This window comes from Plectropomus leopardus, chromosome 16, assembly GCF_008729295.1.
Source record: "Plectropomus leopardus isolate mb chromosome 16, YSFRI_Pleo_2.0, whole genome shotgun sequence".
NCBI classification, from domain to species: domain Eukaryota; kingdom Metazoa; phylum Chordata; class Actinopteri; order Perciformes; family Serranidae; genus Plectropomus; species Plectropomus leopardus.
Genome location: NC_056478.1, coordinates 31,662,495 through 31,688,021, shown reverse-complemented (window position 1 = coordinate 31,688,021; position 25,527 = coordinate 31,662,495). Strand labels below are relative to the sequence as shown.

At 40.9% G+C, this 25,527-nt stretch overlaps 1 protein-coding gene across 1 annotated transcript in view; it reads right to left on the bottom strand.

Moving 5' to 3' along the window:
* Positions 1–25,527, bottom strand: part of cnih3 (cornichon family AMPA receptor auxiliary protein 3) — a 91,525-nt gene that overhangs the window by 52,087 nt on the left and 13,911 nt on the right. Inside the window, exon 2 of the mRNA XM_042504002.1 lies at positions 7,059–7,127. Within this exon, the coding sequence (XP_042359936.1) occupies positions 7,059–7,127 (69 nt within the window). The remainder of the gene's footprint in view (positions 1–7,058; positions 7,128–25,527) is intronic.

The window sequence follows — 25,527 nt, the reverse complement described above, 5'->3', positions numbered from 1 at the left end:
AGTACATTTACTCAAGTACTGTACAAATTTCAGGTTACTTTCCCCTTAACTTGAGTTGTATAATCCAAAACCACTTTCCACTTCTACTCCATTACACTTCAGAGGGAAACAATGTACTTTTTACTCCATTAATATTATAATTTTACTATTTTACAAGATTTTGCGCGAAAATATGAAAATATACAAGTGCAGCTGAAGCAACCAGTCAGTTAATTAGAAAATGAACTGGCAACTATTTCTTTCATTGTTAGTTGTCATGCAATAAATATTTCATAGTTATTTCATAGCTTCCATATAAACTATGTATGAGGACTTGTTGCTTTTTCTTCTAATTATTTAAATTATTATTTAATTTATGGAATATATTCAAACCTATGTGCATGTGTACTTTTATTTTTAATACTTCAGTACATTTCCCTGTAATCACTTTTACTTTGTTTAAGTTTATCCAGCAGTATATTAGTTTCACTGCAGCAGACGTTTTTCTTTTTCTTTCAGTCTTTTTTGGTGTAGAGAAGTCTTGAGCTCTTTGACTGTCGATTGGTATTGAATCAAAAGATCCTTCAGAATTCGAAATGAAATCTGGAATTTATTCTGTTAAGCCAAGGTGAATCGAGAGGTATTTGTTTTTTAGTTTTGACCGGCGCGGTCAATGAAACACCACTGTTAAATGATGAAACAAGTTCCTCTGTGCTTACATGAGATGGTGCAGCCTCACTACTGGTAATGAGGGGACCTTCCCCGGAGGCCTCTGCTAACTTCGCAGCAGTGGAGTAACAGATGAGCAAGGCCAACAGGAGAAACATGACAAATTGAGATAAAACGTCTCGTGAGCCTTGTGATCAGATAGGTGAAACTCTTCTGTTACAGTTTTGGAGAGAGATACACCAAAGAGGAGGAAGAAGTCTAGGTGTTGCCTTGAAGATGGGCAGGGCCATTCATAGACTGCAGACCAAGAGATTCAAGCAGAGGGCATTATAGTAAATAACCCCACCACCTCCTGTTGTAAATAATCTAGGTTGATGAAAGTGAGAGGTCAGCTGGGGTAAACTCTGACTGAAGAAGCAATTTAGATTTTTTGAAACAATATAATCTTGGCAGATAGTTGATTTGTTTGACAGTAATCCCACATTCAACAGAGCAAATACGGAGGGAAGTGAGGTGAAATTGGAATTACGGTGGGTGTAACAGAAATACAATTGTCAGAGTTTACTGAACAAGATGCTTTCTTGACAAAATGACCATGTTTTAGTGTTAGACACATTGGTCTGTGACTTCCAGCTGGAGCAGCTGAAAGTGAGTCGGACAGTCCATGCCCCATGAGTGGGATCAGTTTGCCCAGATGTTGCATAAGTTTCATTTGAACCAGGAACTCTAACAGTGTATTTATAATGGCAATGAACATTCATTTGATTGAGTGTGTTATTTGTTGGCATGGACAGTCTCAGACAGTCTGACAGGCATTTTTCAGGTGAATCAGGGCCCACAGGATGGCTGCATGTGGTTTCTTCAGGCCCCATGGTCCAAGCCACCAGACACGCACCATATCAGGTGAGATACTCATTCCTAAAATATGCCATCTCACCCAGGCCTTCTTGAAGTGTGGCCCCTCCTCTGGGACCACTTTGTACTGGGAGATCCTGCTATTAGCTCTAGACAAGACAGCTTTCGGTATCACAGGGAAAAGCAAATTAATCCACCACATTAGGGTGGCGACTCTCAATGGTAAAGAGGGAGCTCAGCTAGAAGGTAAAGTTCTCGATTTACTGTCCTATCTGCATCCTATCCTTCACCTATGGTCATGAGCTTTGGGTTGTGGCCAAAAGAATGAGATTGTGGATACAAGCAGCCGAAATAAGTGTCCTTTGCAGGGTGTCAGGGCTTGTTTACTAATGCCTTCAAGATAGGGTGAGGAGCTCAGAAATCCAGCGCGAGCTGGAATAAAGCCACTGCTCCTTCGCATCGAAAGGAGCCAATTGAGGTGGTTTTGGCATCTGATTAGTGCCTCCCATTAGAGGTGTTCTGAGTGCCTCCAATTGGTAGGAGGCTGAGGGGCAGACTAAGAACATGATGGAGTATTTATATATCTCATCTGGCCTGGGAACACCTCAGGATCCTCCAGGAGGAGCTGGAAAATCTTGCTGGAGAGAGGGAAGTCTGGAATTCATTGCTCATCCTGCTGCACCCACAAACCTGGCCCTGGATGAGTGGAAGAAGATGGATGGATGGGTGGATGGATGGATGGATGGATGGAACTTTCAGCCAGGTGTGCAGTGACAGTAAACATGAGAGACGGCCGCAGCCCCTCCCAAATGACGGGCCAGACAACATGTTGCATTTGCCAGTGTCCTTGGGGGCAGAATTTAGGCCGAATATAGTTGTTCAGAGTCTGCACAGAGGATTTCTGTCTGTTTTTTTTTTCATGACGTAATTCATGACCAGGTTCGTAATGGCTATGAAAGCCAGAAGGCAGTTTGTTGCTGATGCACAGAACGTCCTAGGAAAACAGTACGTGTGTGCGCCTTTGCCTCCGACACTGACCATAGAGCTTCCAAGAATCTATAATGAGGGAGGAGGCAGAAAAGGAGATCCTGGCAAAGATGGTGGAAGCTCAAAATAGGCATTTTGCCTGGTAAGGCGAGACCGGGAATTCCCAAGATGTCAAGAGTGGGAGCCGGCTAAGGTGACGTGACCCATGGCGCTGTTACTAATGTAGCCAGCACTTAGCTGAGCAAAGAGAATGGTAACAGCCGTTAGGTCCTCTAGACATAAGGCCAACAGCAGAGGAGGAGTCACCGGCTGCATTCACAAACGGATCCACTGGATGCACCGGTGCTCCATCCTGTAGTGATTTAAAAAGTTAAGAGGAGGTGGAGAGACTGCCTGGTAACTGCTGACCACTACCTTCATCCACATAGCCAGGTTATTTAGAGTAGAGCAGGAGGAGGGGCGAGGACAGGTCACTGGATCCCACAGGACGCTGGCAAATATCTTTTGAGCCTGGGCAGAGACTCAAAGCTGAGGCTGGAGAGTTGGGAGGCAGCTACAGTTTTAATGTAAGAATCAGGGGCCAGAGGGGAAGGATAGGTTTGCATAATGATATGTAAATGAGAATTAGTGTGAAAGTGGTAATGAGTGGTGAAATCTGGTCTGCTGCACTGTTGCAGAGTCTTGAAAAATGCCCCTCAAGCTGAGGAATGCTTTTCATTTTTTAATGCTTTAAATGAGTACTCATTCAACCATCTGTCCCTCTATCTGTCCCTCTCCATCTCTAACTGTCCTCTTTCACCCTGTTTGCAATTTTTTAATCAGTCTCTCTCCTTGTCAAACTGCTCACCCCTCTTTCTTCTGTGGAAGTCAATACTTAAGAGATGGTCTACAGTCCAGGGCTCTTCAGTCAAAGTCCTCTCCAAACTAACTGCTCATGCTGTACTATACTATCATGCATTATTAAGAGCCAGCTGTGTTAGTAAAAGCCCAAAGACTCAAGGGAAAGGGATTTAGGGGGCCGGAACAAATCCTAAAACAACTTCACCAGGGGCAGCTTCTCCATGCTGGCCAACGCTAATGTAGTTTTTTATCCACAACTTCTCCTGATTGCTGCTGTAGCAAGTTTCGGAGGAATAAAGTACAAACCTGCTTATTCACTTCGAGAATGTTTTGGAGAGGGACTCTGGCCAACACTCAGCACTTACGTGTATTAATATGGTTAACGTTTACATGTATCAAATCCATTAACGCAGGTCTGCTAGAACACAGCATTTATTTAATATTCACTGCACTTCCCATTTGTTTCCCAGCCTCAGAGAGTGAAAGTTATGTGTATAATCCTGTGTATTAACCTATGAATTGACTATTGTTAAAACATTTTAGTCAGTAAGTTATCAATAATAGCACACTGTACAAACAGTAGCACTAAATCCCTGCATTAGCCCTAAAAAGCCTTTCAATAATAACAGGGATATACTGTAGTAGTAGTAATTACTATTAGCTGCGGGCCCCTCTGAGGTGTCTCCACACACTGCACTGTACTTAAAGGGACCGTAACCGCCCCCCCCAATTAAAAAACATACTTGCCTCTTATCTTTTTCTTTCTAGGTTACTTAGCAGGCTAGATAATTTTGGTGTGAGTTGCAAAGTGTTTGAGGTATCAGGTCAAAGAGATGTCTGCTTTCTCTCCAGTATAATGGTGGCACTCAGCTTGTGATGCTCACACTCTAAAAAAATAACTCCATGGCTTTGAAAATATGACAGACAAAAAAGCTATACTTCCTTCATAAAATCTTGGAATATCACTTGAGTAAAAGTGATTGTCATAGTTTGATATACCAAATCAAATTACTAGTTAATCTGTGTTCAATTTACGCCTACTTCTATATATATTTTTACATATAAGTTTATTTTACAAAAACTAATATTTTTATGATATCCTTAATGGCTGTGAGTGATTATCCATCAACTACAATCATTACTCAGTCCATATCAATTTTCTTTATTCAGTCATTTCTGGCTGAAGAAATTGTGTTACTCCACACATCGAGACTTGGACGCCAATCACGCACAACCGGAGCTTCCTCATGACAAAATCTGCTTTTCTACGACCCGTTTTCTTTATACTTCCACGGTGACAACAAGCAGGGAAACATGAGCAGCAGCTGGAAGACTCCTGCTGAACCCTGGAAAGCAGCTGATGTTAAGGAAATACTGATGCTGTCTTCAAGCCTACACAACTTGATACGGTGTCATTTTCTGAATGCTGTGGCAGCCGTGCTGTCTTAGAAGTTTCCCCAGCACCAGAGTACTCTGTCAAGTTTTGCTGTCATGGTCACACGGACGTAAGCTTCTGTTGTCACCCGTGCTTGTCCTAAGCTTCTACACGCATGCAAGGAGCAGAGGGCAGAGCAGAAAGGCCATATTAAGGCCATGGTTATAGTGATCATTTAAAGTAAAGAAAAGAATTTGAAATAAGACGAAGAAATATTTCCGCCTGCTTTGCCTACACTTGTAGTTTTTAAAACAATCAAAGCACACTGAGCATGCTGCTAACTGCTAGGACTCACCGCCTTGGATTTGAGATACCCCCAGCAGCAGCGTTGTTAGGCCTGACAGGTGTCCGAGGCTTCAGCCTTGAGTGTTTTATACATCTAAATACTTAGGCTATATATACATTTGAAATACAAGAATAGGCCTAAGAATATCAAAAGCCCTGGATCTGATAATCTGTCATTCTCTTCATCTTCGTCCTCGCTCCCTCAGCCCTCTGAGGGTCACTCTCAATAATGGAACGACACTTACGATGGCAGTGGGGATTCACCAAGGGCAGTTACTGAGGGAAGTCAGCGAGGGCATAATGAGCATCGACTGAAAGTCAGCCTGTGTCTGTGGGCGTGATGCGCCTTAGCTTTCTCCTGCCTCCTCATTACTGTTGATCATTTACACCTGCCTCTCAACAGCCTCATCCAGCTCCAGTACATCGTCCCAGATCTTTCATCCACTGACTTCCCCTCATCGCTCAGCTACACCTTCAGTCACTTGTGCAGGCTGCTACTTGTATTTAAGTTTTTTGTACATATTCTCCCGAAGGTTTTTTTTCTTTTGCCCTGTCTAATCCTGTTTTATCCTGCTCCAGGATCATTCTCTAAGTCTGCTTTTACAGTTACCTGCCTGCTCTCACTCTGCAGTCCCTCTGCCACTCAGCTCCCTCCATGCCTAGCCTCACCCTCGCAGCCATAACCAACACTCAGCCTTCCACTCCCCCAAAACAATCTCTACCTCCATCCCCCCTTATGCTCATCATGAATCCCTTTGGACAACAATAAATTATTTTTTATAAATCCAAAATAGAATTCGAATTTCCGCCATGCGGAGGTTGTATGCCTCCTCGCATCAGGAAAACATGGATATTTTACACACATCTCTCCCCCGAGGAACACAGAAGATCTCTACAATCAGCACAGTTTCAAGATGGACACCCAAGATTAGAGTCACAAATTCAGTATTTGACCAAAAACCCCCTTCTGTTCCTGACTTCTGACTGTCATAGACTCTGCTGAAGCTTCCTGTTCCTCTTGTTCGTTTTCCCTCAGTTCTTCCACCAGTCACTTCTTCTCTGTTGTTTGCCTGGCCGTTGTTAGTGTTCCTGCCAGCTTCCTGTCCTGCCTGTTTGTATGTGTTGCTTTATGGATTTTTGACCTGCTTGCCTGTTTTGAACCTTGCCTGAACTCAGTTTTGCCTTACTTTTGCCTCTGCCATGTGATTCCACGTGTGGGTCCTCTCTGTTCAGTAACAGTGAATTGAAGTAATGGGCAGGAAAGTGTATTCATTGACATTGAGATTGTTGAATTTAAAATCACACTTTATCATTTTATCCTATTAGACATTAGTGTGAAATCAATTCATAATTTAAGCTGACGTTTTTTGCCAAATTCAAGTACATTTCCTCAAGGTGCTTTTGAGATATCTAATTCACAAGAATGAGACAGGTCACAGTGACCTTGATCTTTGACCACCAAAATCTAACAAGTTCATCCCTGAGTCCAAGTGGACATTTGTGCCAAATTTGAGGAAACTCCCTCCAGTCCATCTTCAGATATTGTGTTCATGACAATAAGACAGGATGCAAGGTCACAGTGACCTTGACCTTTGAACACCAAGTTCTAATCAGCTTATTGTTGAGTCCTAATGAATATTTGTGGCAAATTTGAAAAAAAAAAGTCCCTTGTGGTGTTTTTGAGATCTTGCATTCACAAGAATGAGACAGAAGAGATCACAGTGACCTTGAACTTTGACCAATGACCATCAGAGCCAGGAGGGCAGGAGAGCGTATAAAACTAGCATGCTGCCACCTTCTTGTTTGAATAGAATTGGAGGAAGTGAAGTTTGGGGATGTAGAATGGGAAAGAGTGAAGGATGAGACAGTAAAGCACCTGATGTACTGTAGTGTTCTTTACTAATGTGTGTGTCTTACCAGATTGATTTCAATCTTTTCCATATGTGTCAACAGTGCCACACACATAAGAGAATAACAGAAAGAAATGAGTAGGGAGAGCAAACCCTACCGCATGGAGTGGATTGCCCTGGTCAATGGGAACCTTGAAGTCAGCCTGGAGCTCATCAAAAGCTGTTATCTGTGAGGGATACAAGAAAAACAGGGGAGGAACAGATCATCAGTAAACCAGTGGAACAATACAGAATGAAATATCTCACTTGAAAATGATAATGATAATTATCTTAATGTAATTTTCCTCAATAGAGATGTAAGAAATGTTCAATAAATCCTCCATATAATTAAACCACCCAAACACCCACTGAGGAAGGCGGTTATGCACCTTAAATACCTGTTACCAACCGCAGGGAACCGGGGGACTGACAGACCAGCCACCTTTTCGCTGGCCACTAATGCATACAGCCACATTTTTACATTAAAACAACATCAACAAAAACACATCAATAAGCCACATTATTGGTTTGCAATAAAGGAACATGTCACATGGACAATTTCTGAAAGTATTCCAATCATCGTCATCGACTGAGATTCAAGTGGAGCTGTAGTTTTTTTTTTTGTTGTTGTTGTTTTTTGGTACATTTTGGTCCCTAGATTTAACTGCAGAGTGAGTGCTCTAGACTTTCATGCTACTCTTTGGTACAGGGAGATGTGGACATGTAGGAAGCGGCACAGAGGAAGAAACACTGTACTGTAAGCCTCTGAATTTACAACTCACTGCAACTTCATTCAACATGGTCTCTGGCTTTTCTGTGATATCTAGTGTCAGCAAAAAACATTTTTGCACACTGCTGATCTGTTGTTAGCGCTGTTAGCTTTTTACATATTAAATGAACGGATCAGCAAAAAGTGATTCAGCCCACACTCCAGGGAAACAACACATACGTACTCCTACATACTACTATGATCATATCTGCACTACACATTTCATTTCAGGTAGGTACCATCAACTAACAACTAAATCATAATAAAGCTACATAAAAACCATTGGGTTGAACATTTCTAGATGCTCTTATCAGTCAGTGTAGTTGGGTCAAGTTGACTGAAGACATGTTGGCTTATGGCTTATGTTGTTGACAACATCAAATAAATGTGTTTCTGTTTGTGTTTGTGTTTGATTCTCACAGACTCCGACCTACATTCGGTGTCTTTGTCTACAGAAGCCCCTCACATGGACACAGCTGGAGCTTTCTCAGAGTATCTCCCACATGGATGAAGAAAAGGACCACCCCCCGCCACCCCCAACTGCTGCATTTTGGAACAGCTCTAAGTAGCAACAACGCCATATTACAAAATATACAACAGTTCCATTGGTGTTGGATGTGTTGCAATGGAGGCAAATGCACTTCAAACACAGATGTCATTGCTTTAGTTTGGCCCTCAGGAAGGAAGTGTGTGTGTGTGTGTGTGTGTGTGTGTGTGTGCGTGTGTGTGTGTGTGTGTGTAAGAAAAACAGAGAGAGAGAGAGAGAGATTGCAGAAAGAGATATGAGTGTGTCAGTCAGTTAATGCATTGCAGACACACTGTGAGTCTCTAGTGGGTGTGCACCATGGGGGAACTGTAAGATGTTTGAGCAGCATTGTGCATGTGTGCGTGTGTGTGCGTGTGTGTGTGCAGAGTGAGACAGAAATGGATATTGTAGTATGAACATGCTAGCCATGGATTGTGTGCTATATGAAGAAGAAATAGTGGCATGTGCATTTGTGCATGTGAATGTGTGTGTTAGCCCAGTAAGGGGAATTAAAATCAGAGAGATGGCAGCGGTTTGCACCAATACCGGGTTATTTCCCTTGGCTTGCTCCAGCACTGACAGGCAGCTCTTTGCATGTTTTTTCCCGGTAGATCCCAACAGTGATCCTGGCTCATTGCCTCACTCTGTTACACTGAGTTAGCCTCCCTCGGGCTGGGAGCACACACACACAAACACAAACACACACACACACACACACACACACACACACACACACACACACACACACACACACACACAGTCATCAGGGGTGCATAAATTAAAGCACACAGTGAAGCACTACACGTAATCATGCACAGGAATGCACTCTTCCACAGAGACACTCACATGACAATGTTGCAGAAATACTGCATGGCTTACACTTCCTTCTATGAACTATGAGAACAAACTTATAGACTGGATGCTCTAAATGGATATCAGACTTAAATGATCATTCAATTTGTACAGCTTGGCTCATATTTCTGTCTTTTGTCAGTGCTGTCACTCATGAAAGCTTTGGAGTCATTGCTGAGATATGGGAACGAGACAACATCGCTCAAAAAGCAAGAAACAGCGAGAGGTTCAATGCTTTAACAAGTTGCAACAGTTTTGCTTAAATCATTTTTTTATTGTGAATTGCAGTGACATCAAAACAATTGAAATCAAGCACAACATACAAACAGTCAAGAGAGACAAACAAAGAAACATACAATGAAACTAAAGACAAAATGGATACAGCACAGGCTTTAACTAATGGATATAGAAAATGTGGTAAAAACAAAACAAAACAAAAAACACAGACAAAGCAAAAACATGTATGCACATGGATGTGTGTGTGTGTGTGTGTGTGTGTGTGTGCAAGAGAGAGATTGGGTTGATGAGTGTTTGATGAGTGTCTGTAGGGGGGAAGGAGGATTTTGAAAAAGTGTTTTGTCTGCAAACAACTGCACATATACCACATTGACATAGTTGTACACATAAATCATTGTGTAATCATTTAGGGAGGAGGGAGCGGACTGAGTGTGTGTACATGCATATATGTTTGTAAAGCAATTGCAGCGAAGAAATGAATGATGACTGATTGAATGATTACAGCAGTAATAATGACTATATGTGGTTGTGAGAGGGAGAGAGAGAGAGAGAGCAAGAGAGAGAGAAAAGGGAAAAAAATATGTGACCTACAATAAGATAAGAACTGATAACGTAAATGCATAGCCAACACAAAACAAAATATTGTTATTTTCATGATCACTTCCACAACATCACAATGATAATACATAATAATTATCATATAATATATTAGTAATGATAATGGTCATTTTATGAGAATGAAAATTATATAAACCACAATAATAAATAATAATAATAAGGAGAAGAAAATGATATGAATAATAACATGGTGTCGATAACAATGTGTTTGAGTGTCAATAAAAGGGTTAATTGAGTGAGTTGTAGATAATACGACTGCTACTTCTTGCTATGGCAATGGCAGTGCATGTAGATGCAGTAGCCAGTAGCTCCTCAAATCCTTACTACTTTTTTGCTCTATTTTTCTATTTTTATCACCACCATGGCCCATTCTGCTGAAGTTGGACTTTTCTACGACAAAAAAGACAAAAAAGCACTTATCAACATCAGGAAAAGTTATGTGAGTTTTGGACTGGACGCAGCAGACCGCGAGAGGTTCCCTTCCGCTGGCGTGTGCAGAGCGGCCAGTCAGACCACAGGGGAGAAACGAAACCGAAAGCAACAGACAAAGGGAGGGAGGAAAGCTGGCATCAGGGCGAGGCTGGCCCAACTTGGACCAGGAGCTGTTCCTCTACCAAGTCTTCCTCTGGCTAATGTCCGGTTGCATTAGAATAAAGTGGATGTGATGCAGTTAAGGCTCACTCAGCAACGGGAAATCAGAGACTGCTCTGCGCACATTTTCACAGAGACATGGTTAGATCCCTAACATCCCGGATCAAGCTGTTGCACTGGATGGACTTACCTTCTGGGAGCCATTTGGACACAAGACTCTGATGCAAATTCAAAACATGCACTGCATGAACTGAATAATGCCACCAGCAGCAACATGCCCCAGGAACTAGATGGGATTTTTATAGTAGCTGCTGTTTTTTATCAACTCATAGCTTACATCAACTCCAAAGATGTAGCAGGATCAAGGACAAAAGTAATTTCATTTTTTAAACCAAGTTTAAAAAATGAAATTACTTTTGTCCTTGATCCTGCTACATCTTTGGAGTTGACTACTGCTACTACTACTACTACTACTCGAGATCCGACTCTTCGAGATAATAATAATTGTGGTGTATGTGTAATGGCAGATGAGTAATGGGTATCAGTCATGAGTGGGATTTGCGGACATGTAGGTGGCTTGGTTTTAGGTGTGTTTGAGGTTTAGATGAGAGTATAAATGCTATCCAAGTTTCAAAACTGATATATTGTTTATTTGTTATGCTGTCACTCTTTAAATTTAAATGTATTCTGTAAATGAGTTAATCCATTGTGTGATATTGAAATATTGTTCAGATTTTTTTTTTTTTGGTGACAGATATAGTTCAAGAAATGAGTAATGGGCTTCTGTGTCTGGTTGGGATGGTGAGTTGTGTTAAGTCTCCCAACAAGCAAAGCGATGGAGACAGTGGGATTCTGCAGTCCAAGATAGTGGATACTTTTTCAGTGACTGCTATCCAAAGTGAGTGAACTGACTGACAGGCCCAAATGGCATCAAAATAATTGCCTGTTCTACCCAGAGTCCATTGTGAACAGCTATCAGTGTTAGCCAATCCCATTTGGAACAATTTCCCTTGGGTGATTGGTGTTCTGTGGATAGTTTTATAAAATAAACAAATGTATAGGTTGTAGATTTGTATTAGAGGTCATTGAGAAGATGGTGTTATTGATCTGTGTTTTGATTGATGATTTGTGCATTGACCATAAACTACATTTCCCACAATGCATGCCGATTATGTTACAAGCAAAGCGACGGCATCCCACCACTAGACTGCAGTGTTTCCACATCAATGCAATTTGAGGTATGCAAACAATGATCCCTAAATGTCCAGGAAGAGAAAAACTGATGCAGATGGAAGGCTGTTTCAAGAAAGATGGGAAGGCGAATACGTTTGTGCTTCAAGGAGGAAAACCAGTATGTCTTCTGTGTTCTGAGGCAGTGGCGGTTGTCAAAGAGTACAATCAACGTTGGCATTTTGACACCAATCACGGAGCTAAGTATGCCGCAGTCAGCCTTCAAGAAAAACAACAAATTGTGCAAGAATTAAAGGGCAAATTGCGATCGCAGCAGGATTTGTTCAAGAAAGCCACAACAAAAACAATGTGGCAGTGGAAGATTGCCTCAGCACAAGACCTAAAACCAGACATTGACACATTGGCCACGGAAAAAAGGTGTCAGACATCTGGTCAGAAAACACATAGGTAAGCATTTTAAAAACCTAATTAAAATATAATAAAATGTATTTAAACCAAGAAGAAGCATAGTTGAGCTGTATGCAAATTAATGATTGTGCTTGCATTTTGTTTTGTGTTTGTTATTTTCAGAACATGATCACTGGATGAGGACTGGCCCTCGGTGAAAATGAGTTTGACACCCCTAATCTAAATCATTGGGATCATTAGAGACTCGTTATCAGCCTGCCATTAACGATTGCCACAACTTCACAGAACAGTGTGTGAAGACGTTCATCGTTATTAAGAGGTTGCTGTTTCAGGATCTGGGTAAGAATTCTTCTCACAGAACAAATCTGCCTCTCACAGATTCCTCTAAAATGCGAACCTGCCGGTGGGTTAAAGATCCAGGTAATGCCCTTTTGCATGAGCATATCTGAGATTTTCGAATAATTCCAACTTTTGATTGCTTCTCGCATTTCTTTTTCTGCTCTAACCAGGTTTGTTCCATTATCTGATCTCATAACAGATACTTGTCCTCTCCTAGCCACAAATAGTCTCAATGCAATTATGCATGAGTTAGTATCAAGGGAATGGGCTAACACAATGTGAATCACTCGAACAGTAAGACAATTGAACAATACACCATACCTTTTAATAGTACTTCACCCACATTTGACCTCAAATGGCTCAAAATAGTCAATGCCTACATTAGTGAATGGAGGCTTGTCAGGTATCAGACAGTCTGGTGGCAAATCTACCATTCTCTGTTCACCCGGTTTTGCTGATGTCTTTCTGCATATTGCACATTTTGACAGCACTTTCCTAACAGCAGAGTCTCTTCCAGCGGCATTTGCAGCTCTTTTCTCATGAGCAGGTCCATTTTTACAGCGACTGCAGCTGCTGTTAATTTCAGTTTCTGAATTGTTGTCTGTTTAGGAGGTGACACTCTGGACTTACTGATGATGAACGAACAGTGATTTTCCTCTTTCTTGTTTGTCAAGCAAAGGTACCTCCATAGCCCTTTTCACTCGCATCAGCAAAATGATGCAACTGTGCTGATGTGATTGCCCCAAATCCAGTCAGTTTCAAACACGGCTTCACTGTGAAACCATGAAGCTTTGAGAGATCAGAAATTCACATTTGTAACCTTTTAGCCAGTTCAGCAGGAACGTCCTCATCCAAGGAGACTTTCCTGCCACAAAGCTCCTGCAGGATCAAAGGTGTATATACTCTAAATAGTCTTGAGTACTTTATATTTTATATTTTGTTATATTTGTATATTTTTAAATTTCTGTTTGAGTTGCTGTGACAAGTGAATTTCCCCGGTGTGGGGTCAATAAATTCTTATCTTATCTTATTTTATCTTATCTTATCTTATCTTATCTTACCTTATCTTTTTGCCAGAAGAATGACAGGTGACAAAAAACCCAAAGGATCATATACAGCACTGCAGTAATGCATCATGACAGAGATCTAAATCCTTAACTTCTTTAGCTCGTTCTGTTTCTGGAATGGAGGCAAGGACAGCCCTGTTATACACTCATCCACCTTAGATGAAATCATCCACTTTCACACAATGCTGTTAAGTCCTTAACCATGGCACATGCTTGTGTTTCATTTGATGCTGACACAAGACAATTGTCTACATAGAAATTGTTTTAAAGAACTTTGATTGCAGCAGGTGCCATCATGTCTTTAGTATCCTTAGCTGTCTTTTTGAGTGCAAAGTTTGCACAGCTGGGGGAGGATTTTGCTCCAAACAGGTGCACAACCATCTTGTTTTCTTGCAGAGGTTCATTCAAATTTCCATCTGGCTACCAGAGGAACCACAGAAGGTCACTATCCTCTGGTGGGACTCTTGCTTGATGATACATAGCTTATATGTCTGACATCAAAGCAATATGGTCATGTCTAAATCTGGTCAAAACTCCAACTATTGAGTTTGTTAGATCTGGACCTTCTAAAAGTTCTCCATTCACTGACTTGCCTCTGTTTGATGCTGCACAGTCGAAAACTGCACATAGTATTTGTAGAAGATATCCGCACATCTGAATCACCTAAGCTAGCTCTTGTGGCTCTACTCCTAGATTCTCCTTGATGTCTGAGGCTGAGTCCAGCTATCCTGCAGATTAAACTCATTTTAGATGCCTGTATCTGTGATCTCATTCTTTCAGCCGTTACCCAAAGCCAAGGCCATGGATAAACATGGTGTTGACTGACAGGTAAGGTAAGCAGATGGAGTCATGGTGTCGAAAAAATATATATATATAGCAAAAAAGTTGCAAGGATTTGAGGAGCTACTGGCTGCTGCATCTACATGCACTGCTGTCGCAGACAGCTTTACAATAGAAGCTATTTTTGAGTCTGATGGTGTAGAAATTCACCAGCAGCTGTTGTGGAAGCCATGGTTTTTTCAGGCACCTGAAGAAGTGAAGCCTCTGAAGTCCTTTTTTCGCCATCGCTGTGGTATTGATGGACCAAGTCATATCCTGGCTTATGCTAATGCCGAGGTACTGCTGCTAACTAAGCTCTGCATGATCTCCATTCAACCTCTGCTCTGTAGGCTGACTCATTGTTGTTGGAGATCCTGCCTACCACAATGTTGTCATCTGTAAACTTAATGATGGTGTTGGTCTCATAGGAAGGTATCCGGTCATGTGTGTAGAGGGAGAAAAGGAGAGGGCTCAGCACACATCCCTGCAGTGCACCGGTGCTCAGTGTGACAGAGGAGGAGACATGCTTTCCCATATGCACAGTATGAGGTCTGCCAGTGAAGAAATCATGAACCCAGCGGCACAGATGTGCAATGAGGCCCAGGTGATTTAGTTTTGTGACCAGATTGTGGGGAGGGATGGTATTGAAGGCGCAGCTTTAATCTATGAAAAGCATCTGCATATAGCTGTCCAGAGCCTTCAGTATTGCAGAGGAGCTTTTTTGACTACATCGGCGACGTCTGCCAGGGATATGGATGAAGGTTTCCCCGAGTCTTTAAACTTTGCCTCCTCCATGGAGGACGTGACTGTAGGGTTCAGGAGTTCCTCAAAGTGTCCCTTCTACCTCTCAACAATGTCCCCGGTCCAGGTCAGCAGCTCTCCTCCTCCATTGCTGAGCACAGCCTGGGGCAATCCTTGCTATCCATTCCAGAGACGTCTCACGGTTTGCTCCCACACCCAAGTTTTTGCTTTGGCGACCCCCTCGGCTGCAGTCCGTCTGGCCAACTGGTACCGGTCTGCTGCTTCATGAGACCTCTGGGCCAATAAAGCCTGAAAGACCTCCTTTGGCCATCCTTCTGTTGCCACCACGACAGGCACAGATGACCTTCTGACCACAGCTTCTAGCAGCCACCTCCCCAGTGGAGGTTTTTAACAAAGACCACTTGGATTCCATGTCCCCAACTCGGTATGCATGAAAAGCTGTGAGTTGAAGACCTTGCAGACAGGGGCCTCCCCTAGACGTTCCAGGCTCATCCTCACTACGTGTTTGGATATACAAGGTTTGTCTGGCACTTGATCCAACTCACCACTAGGTGGTGATCAGTTGACAGCTCTGCTCCTTCACCTGAATGTCCAATGGCATACGGCTGCAGATCAGATGATACAACCGCAAAGTCATCAATCATCATCGATTTTTGGCCTAGGGAGCTCTGGTACCAAGTACACTTTTGAACATCCCTATGCTCATGGTGTTTGATCCATGATGACCCGCACAGAAGTCCAATAACAAAACACCACTCAGGTTCAGATCAGGCAGATCCCAATCATGCCCCTCCAGGTTACTCCATCATTGCCCACATGAGTGTTGAAGTCCCCCAGGAGAATAATGGAGTCCCCTGTTGGCACCCTTTCCAGGACACCACCCAGAGACTACAAGAAGGTCAGGTACTCTGAACTGCATTTTGGTGCATAACAACTTGCAGGTGCATCGAGGCAACCCTCTTGTTCACCGGAGTGAACCCAACTATATCTAGTTGGTACCACTCCACCTCCGGCACCAGCTCTGGCTCCTTCCCCGCCAGTGGTGAAGTGATGAAGAGTTGTGAAATGACAGCTTGTCATTTCACTATCCTATTATTGTGCATTTGAAATTGTAATATTATGACACATAATTACACATAATGGGGTGGCTGTAGCTCAGAGGTAGATTGGGTGGTTCTAAAAATTGGAAGGCTGGTGGTTTGATCCCAGCTGATCCATGCTACGCTAATGCAAAGCTGGTGCAACCAAGTGTAGACCATCAGCTCAGGTATACCCATGGGGTTCAGACTGCAAAACCTGACTACCAACCACTCTGTAGGTTGTAAAATTGAAAGTGAGAGCAACTAAAATGTGCTAAAAAATGTCTCATTGTACTTGCACTACAGGAAGCTGATTATTTAACTGAGAAGTCAGCCTGTAGACTGTTAAAAATTATTTACATTGGACATATTGGAACATAATTTCATTCCAAACAGTTGTAACTTGTGGAGATTTACCTATCCAATGCAATGACACTGCCTTTCCAAATATCTCACTTGAGGAGTACAATGGTTTTATTAATAAAGCGAATGATTGTTAAAACTACAAAAAAAAAAAGAAAAAATAGACCTACATCCTGCTGGTGTTATCCTTTAAGGGAAAATCCACTCTACAAAGAATCCCATCCCCTTGATCTCAGACTGTTGAGTTAGTCATGATCAGAAGCACCATTTGCCCCAAGCAGCAGACCACAGGACCAAAACTGAAATTTGTGACATGCTCAGAGGACAATTCCTGCTGAAGATCTGCTGGCAATGACTATGGGCTCTGTTTTTGCAAATCCAGCTCTATTTTGCTGTGGAAGTTCGCTTTAGCAGGCTGCTTTGAAGTCAATGTTGGCTGGCAGTAACAGCAAACAAACTAGCACCCTCTGCTCCTCTCCTGGCGCGCCAGATTCTGCATAAACAGTGTGTATCCATGCAGCCTGTGCTGCTAGATGACTGACACCTTGCTGTGTGTATGTGTGTGTGTGAGAGAGAGAGAAAAAAGATAGGGGAACAGAGAGATGTAGCCTAATTAATTGTGTTGTAGTGCATGGATGTAAATGTGTGCTCATTTTCATTGTCCTTCAGTCTCTTGAAGCTGTGACCTACCAAAAACATGCTTTTTGTTTCATGCAGCCTTACAGGCATTCATATGGAAATAACAATATTAAAAACAACAACAGCAATCAGAGGAACCTCCACTCTAATGTGAAAGATTACAAGGTCCACTTTAATTATTCAGTCTTGTCTCAATTATTTATTGGTATTTTAAATGCACTCAGAATGGGTGTTTTTTTTTAAACAACTACTCCTCACCAACCTCTTGATGCACAATTATGAATGTGGTTAAGCTGCTGCCAAACACTAAGTCTAATATTCATGCAGCCATTTAAAATATAGTGCTGGACATAATTCATGCAATCTGTCTGTTTGTCTGCATTAACCAGCAGACATGATGCAAAGTTTACAACGCACTGCCCAACTTTCCCATGAGGAGTATTAAATTTTAATCTGGTCTTCAGTGAAGAGTAAAATGCAGTGCCCAGCTAACCACTGATGCGAAAGGTCTGGTGTTAGTAACCCTTTGTTGGTCTTTATTGCTTGTGATTCATTTTTTTTAGTAACCATTGTTTCATAATCAAATGTTAGGCAATTAGAATGGCTGGTTAGGTCATGTCAATTCAATTCAATTCAATTTTATTTATAAAGCCCATTATCACAAAATCATCACACAGTTTGCCTTAGAGGGCTTGACAGCAAACGACATCCCTCTGCCCTCAGACCCTAACGTCGTCTAAGGAAAAACCCCCCCCCCCCCAAAAAAACCCTGTATTATAATAGCCAGTGCAAAGAAGCTAAAACAGGAGAAATATGATCCTTTTCCTGATCTGAATATAACTATGAGGTTCCTTACAGTTGTGCTAGAGGCCAAGGCAATGCCATCTCTAGAAATAATATCCTTAGAAAAAGAGTTCCTGAGGTGTTTGGAGCCAAATACAATAACTTCAATTTTGTGTGAATTTAACATCAGGAAATTGCAGCTCATCCAGGCTTTTATGTTTAAGACAATGCTTGCAGTTTCGATAACTGATGAGTTTCATCTGGCTTTATAGACAGATACAGTTGCGTATCATCAGCATAACAGTGAAAATGTATAGAGTGATTTCTAATTATGTTGCCTAGGGGAGATATAAGTGTCCGGCATAGTTTGGATGCCTCATATCCATATACAAAGATTTTTTGCTCAGGGAAGTAGTATCTGCTTCATGTATTGATATTATTTTTTTAAAAGAAATGCCAAGCAGCGGCTCTCAGTTTCTGGGAGCATACCATTTCCTTTGTTGCTACATTTTTTATTTTAAACCTGCAAACCAACACAGATTTTTTTAGGCTTCTCTATCACTGTGTTTTAATATTTTTCAAACCATCTAGGATGTTAAACAGAGTATTAAAATCCCCTCTCTTCTGCAGACTACCCAGAGGTCACTGGCTGTCCATGTGCTGGGAGAAGGCTTGTTTTAATCGCTAACAAGCCTCTGTCAGTGTTGGCCTGTATCTGTGCTCAACACCTTGGCAGGGGGAGACAGCTGGAGAAGGCACATTCTCTGATGCTAAAAAACACTGCTCACACAGTTGTCCCCTTCCTTCAATGTGACAAGATCAAATAAAACAAATCTCTTCCTTCCAGAAAATGCTGTGCGTATGATTCCACTGTCGGGACTTTCTGCAAGGCACCGAGGCCAGGAGAGAAGCACATATGCAGCTACAGCGAGGGCTATTAGACAGAACATTAGCAGAGCATATCTAACACATATGGCCCAAGAAAATACGCTGCAGTGACATCAGCAGGACTATATTTGTGTTTGTCACAACAATCTGTGGTTATGTTACCATGGAAACATTGGTTCCAACCTCACAGGGTGTTAGTGAGAGGTTGTGATGGTTCAGTTTTGTTTCATACCAGTTTTCAAACTGGAGGTCACCATGGTTACCATATTGCAACCCCGGCTCTATTAACACAGGCCCTTACTGGAGTCTATGGGTAATACTCTCCTCAAATCATGAGCGCGCATTCGCCCACTAAAATTTGCATAAATGTAGCTGGCCAATCAGTACGTGCCTACCCGAATACACGCAGAGACCTCACTATTGCTATTTTATTACAGCTATACTGTTGCTATGGCAACATCTTTGGTCCCTCTTTACTTCCTGTCAGCTATTGCATTAACAAACACTCCAACAGGAAATATACTTGGCCCCTTTATGTCGTCATATTTTAATTGGTCTATACGAGCCATACGATATTATCAGCTATCCCACAGCTTCTTCAGGAAGCAACGTTAAGGAGCAACAGCGCAAAACTAACCGTGAGGACAACATCACAGATGGTTTTTTTTTACCAGAAAATGTCAATGGATGGATGTTATAGATATACAGAACAGTGAGCCAGTGTACATTTCTTTGGCTCCATGCTGAACTGAGCTGTGTGTTTCATTATTGTAAGGAAAACAGTTGGTCTGTGCCATTTTACGTAAATGGCTGCATTCTGATTATGAACATAGGCTACTACTATTGTATGGCAATCTTTGAACAGGATGTGAATCCTGTGTCATCACTGATGAGAACATGATTGTGTGAGTGCATTAAGTGAATGAAGAAACATTTTATTAGGTATAATGTAGCTTTCTTAACACTATGCCTTCCCTGTTACTGAGCTCATGATATGTTACCGGGGGGTACAGTAAGTGGAGCCCAGTGATATTGATATTATTTAACTGAATATAGACTAGAGTACAAGAGTGAAGTTTTAGTTCATTAAGCCATTGGCGGAAGTTTCAGTGTTATTAACAATTCAAGTTTTTATGTGCTGTGATATCTGTTTTCATGAAACAAGACAGAATAATGTTGCCTTTAATTTTTGCGACTGACAAAAGTTAAATATCTCTTAAATATATCTCTTAAAGTTGAATAGTATATTTATGTGTGGTAAATATCTTTTAGTTGACAGATATATATTTACCCAATAAATATATCAGACTGAGCGATGCTAAAATATTCTACTTAATTGCCTCTGAAACACTGTGAGCAAATTTGAATCTGTACAGGGTGGCTGGTGTTAAGTTCTGTAGCAAAAACTAAACGAATGAATGAAAACACACACACACACACAAAACCATACAAAAGTAACTTAGAAAATTACAAAACATCATTAAAGATTCAAAGTTAGTTAAAGGCCATATTAAAAAGATATGTATGTTTTGACTTGTTATTTAAAAGTGTCTCCCAAGTGAGTCCAATAAGTCTAATATTTAAGGGCACTTTTCCACATTTTTGGGTATAGTAGCTAAAAGTAGCATTCCCAAAGGTGTTTGTTGCAACCTTGGGGACAGTTTAAGAGCAGCTATGGAGGATGTTAGGGTTCATGGCAAAAGGACAGGAGCCTGTGATATAAAAGGGGTCAAGGTCGTTTTGTGCCTTAAAAACTACGAGGACATTAAAATCAATTTGAAAAGCCAAAGGCCAAATAATACAGTTATATAATATTACTCTTATATAGTAGAGCTATATGTTATCTCATTTTTGTTTCTGTTAAAACCCTGGCTGCAGCATGCACAGTGGTTTGTAGTTTTGCAATGGCTGCTTTTAGTAGGCCACTAAAACCTTTCCGAGGGAAGGTAGATTGGACATGGGGCAGTGACAGCACCGAGAGGAGAGGTCAAAGTTTAGAGCAAAGGTTTTACAGTTGGGAATATGCCCAATTATAGAGAGGAATTTATAAGGAGTGCATTTGATGATTTGATTGATTTGAAAAGTAGCTGGTTTAGCAGCTAGCAGCTAGAAGTTTCCATAGCGGAGACAGTTTTGCATAGTTTTGTCTGTGAATACATCAGATCTACACATGGTATTCGATGGAGAAGGGAAGAATAGTTTTTTGTCAACTTTGTAGAGGAAGCCTGGACCACTAAGTCTAAGTTTTAATGTCAGGATTAATTAGAATATTAAAAATAATTATTAATTAAATTAAACAATATGATTTAATTTACAGGAACCACTTCAAGTGGCACTAATTTCAAAACACGAAAATGACAGCCAATAAATTAATAAAGTCTGACAAAATATTCTAAGCTATCTATTTGGAACTTTGATAAGTAAAATAATATAACCAAAATTATCATATCATGAGTAAAGAGTTTGGGATTTGGGAGTTTTGAGAGGGAGATTAGCAGATGAATTCACTCTTAACATTCACTCTATAACATTAAACAGACAGCAAGATTCCAATAGTAAGTAATCACAATCTACCAAAGCAATGGTAAACATAAATCTAGCATCAAAATAAAGCTAACTAAAGACAAAGACATAAAACGGTATGTATATGTGTCTGCGAGGGTGTGTGAGACACCACACACAGAAGAAATGGCTGACCCAGAGATAACTGCAAAGCAGATGGCCAAATCAAAGATGGCCACAGTGAGAGGTTCTGTTTAATCACATTTGGTCAGTCAGAACAAAAGATACGCTGGAACTTGAGGTCCCTGTATATATCGGTCAGTGCTGCTATTTTTTGTTCCTATTGTCAGTACTGACTGTTATGTACAGCACAACTGTATGTAAAAGGTGATGATGTACTGGGGTTTCTGTAAAATTGCCATCAGTCTCTTAAAGCCTCATTATTTACAAAGGGTATGGATAGAATTTAAAAAAGGGGGCAAATATTGCACACTTTTCAAACCAAACAAAGGGAGATTACTATTATTATTATTATATAATTATTTAAATGTTAAGAGCCAGTAAAGGTGCAGTTGAAATGAGGAGAAAGAAAAGGAGGGATAACAAGGATCATTCCTATAATGCCTCAATGTATGCACTGTGCAGTGGAACAATAAAAACAATGGAGTCAGAATGATGGATGAAGAGCCAGAAGGGGTTAATGAACACATGGATCGATGCAGAGCCAACCCAGTTGTGCACTGAACGGCCCCAATAATATAGCCTCAGGAGCCAATTGCCAGAAAGCCTTGCTGATGGTTTGCTTCACTAAAATCACAATCAGTTATATTAACTGTGTTTCTTCCCCCTGATGTCTTACTTGGGCACCTTTAACATCAGCTCGGCTCTAATTTGTACAGTTCAGGGGATGTATATATGTGTGCACAGTTGAGTACAAAAAGGACACAATCTATTTTTTTAAATATAAAATATAATAGAATATAAAATATAATATATTATATATATGCTGCTGCTGAATGCCTGGTAAGCTGCTGCAGTCAACGGGCTGACTGCTGACGCAGAAACTAACCAAACTAACAATAGCCGCTTATATAGCAGCTACATATGTATATATATATATCCCACAAATATACATATATATGTAGCCCATATATATACAGCCCACACAGTGACCCGATTAGCTTGGCTAGCAATGACAACCATCCATATAAAGTATGTTCATCAGTAACTGAGGGCCATGCCTAATTTCAACAATCCTTCTACCCATGCTGCTGTCATTTGGGGTGGCTGTGGCTCAGAGGTAGAGCGGGTCGCCCTCTAATTAAGTGGTCAGCGGTTCAATCCTTAGCTCCTCTGGGCAACATGTCGAAGTATACACGGGCAAGATACTTCACCCCAAATTGCTCCCGATGCCGTGTCATCGGAGTGTGAGTGTGTGTGAATGATTACTGAGTAGCAGGTTGCACCTTGTACGGTAGCCTCGGCCACCAGAACGTGAATGTGTGTGTAAATGGGTGAATGTGACAATGTAGTGTGAAAGCGCTTTGAGTGGTCAATAAGACTATAAAAGCACTATACAAGTACAGTCCATTTACCATTTACTATAGTTGATCCATGCACTCTGATGTCAATTAACCAATAGGCGAAAAATGTGACACCCCCACTGCAAATCGACCAGCCCCCCTAATTTGCACAATGAGGTGGAAATGCATGTGGAAATATAGGTGGAAAAAGAAAAAGGGAGGTAAATATGTTTGAGGAAATAAATGAAGAGGAAGGCAAATAGGGAAAATTAAAAAAGGGGAAATTACATAAACAGGGACATTTATATGCAAAGTGGAAAATAATGCATAAATTAACAAGCAAATAAATATGAAAATGTATAAATTGATAAATAAAAAAGGAAGATGACATGGGAAAATGAATAAATTGATGAATAAAATGGAAAATGACATCGAAAAATGAATACATTGATTAAAAAAAATGTCAAATTAAATACATATTATCACTATTGGCATTTTCATTTATTTATTGACACATTTAATAATTTATTTATTTTTGATTTTGTCAGTTTCAGTCCTCCATACAATTAAAGGGGACCCCATAAAAATATGGGGTTTCATCCAAGGGCAAAGCATCTGTCTTGCAGTAGTTTGACGTTTTATAACTAATGTCAATTAAAATGCTGGACATTGTCTTAATATGTGGGACATGGGACAGAGGATAAAAATACTGTGCAATCCAGCATAATGCAGGACACCTGGACACCCTAAATCACAGAGGCTCATCACCTTACCATTACAAATGGTGGCTGAAAACTATAAAACTAAGATTGTGGTTTCAATAAACTCAGAATTAGTCCATCTAAATTAGTCTCAATTTATACCATACTGCATTGGAAAAAGTGTCATTGATGGTAAGTTACTGACAGGTTGCTAGTTACTATCATGCATTGCTCAGAGAGCTACAAAAAAAGGATAATTAGAAAAAAAAAAGGCAATTATCTTTGAATTATTATTATGATTTTATTTTTTTTGCTACCTGACACACTATATCATCTTTTAAATCGCATTAGCTACAGCCTATAGTGTTGAGTAAATATTGAATGAGTGAATTATTTCAGACACCATTGGGAAAAGTTGTAACAACACAGCCAGAAATAGTTGTAACAAGCACATGAAGTGGAGAGCTGAATGTACTTCATCTTTATTTCATTGCTCTTATTAAGACATGAATAATCCAGTTGAAGACAGAACCAACTTTGAGTGGCCTCCCAGCAACCCAAGTGTTGACTGCTCTCTTCTGTCTCTAATTAACTATTTCAAGATCTCTTGATCTGTTTCTGCATTTGTATCCCATGCTGTCAACTTTGACGACTGGAAAAAACTTGATCCATCTCAGGATGTTTCACTCACCCTACCAGGAAATGTCAGCCTCTCCACACATAACTTTGATTGGATTATTTATCACTCTGTTTTCCTTTGATCTGTCCTGTCTGTATCGCTGCTAACTGACAGCTTTGCATCTGCCTTTTTCCTTCTTTTCATGTCTCATCATCATTTTGTATTCTGCCTCAGTCATCTATCTCACAGTCCAACCTGCCCTGCTCTCAACTCCCTGTAAGCAGAATTGCAAGTCTCTGTAGCCTTTTCCCCTTTTCTTCTCCATCATCCTATCAGTCTCGCAGCTCCTGTCACTCCGCTCTCCTTCAGCAGACACTGCCTCATCCCCCTTTCATCTATCTGTCTGTGACTTTGTCTGTCCCTTTCCTCTGGGCATTGACCAGTCTAGCAGCAGAGCCTACAGTGGGTGTCGGAGGCTTTAAATCACAGGAACAAGCTCAGCCTTCCAGCAGGCCGAGGAAAGCAACACAAAGCATGCTTGGCTTAATATCTCTCTCGAGTTCCATCTTTCTGTAACACTTTCACATTCAACACTGTCATTAGAAAATCTAAATCTAATTTCATCATTCTTCTCGATGCATTTCCTCAAAGTCTTTCTCAGCAACCCCACGTCCTGACTGTAGCTCAACTGTCACCCTTCTGCTTACAGCATCTCATGCTTCATTATCACAACACCACAGAGACAGCAACAGATGAATGATTATTCACATAGCACCTCTGTTAAACCTGTGAATGCCCTTTATGTGTCAAAATCTCAGTCTGATGCAAAGTCACACTCAGCAAGGAAGTAGCACCAAGAGCCATGCAAGCTGAGCTGTGTGTTCAGTCCTGATGCATGTGAGTAAGTGACGCAGGGGGACCAGAGGACATGTCCCTCCAAAAGAAGAGGGATGGAAATTGTTGGCCATCAGCAGGTTCATCCTTATTTTTTAATTTGTAAATCCATTTTGACCTACATTCAAATGAACACAACACAGAGAGCATTTATGTGATGTTCAAACTGATGACCAAAACTGAACTTTTGACGAACTGTTGTTTTTTTGTAAATATGCAATCGTTTTGAGTTTAATACCTGGTATACATTTCAATTAAAGTTTGTAAACTGCTGTTTAACACAAATTGTTCAAGTTTTGAAAGTGAAAGTGTATTGAAGCTGACTTGGTAAAGAAAGGTTTTTCAGAGTATTCAATACAATTCAGTTTATCATCGGACATTCACCCATTCAGACATTGCTGGCTGAGGCTACAAGGTG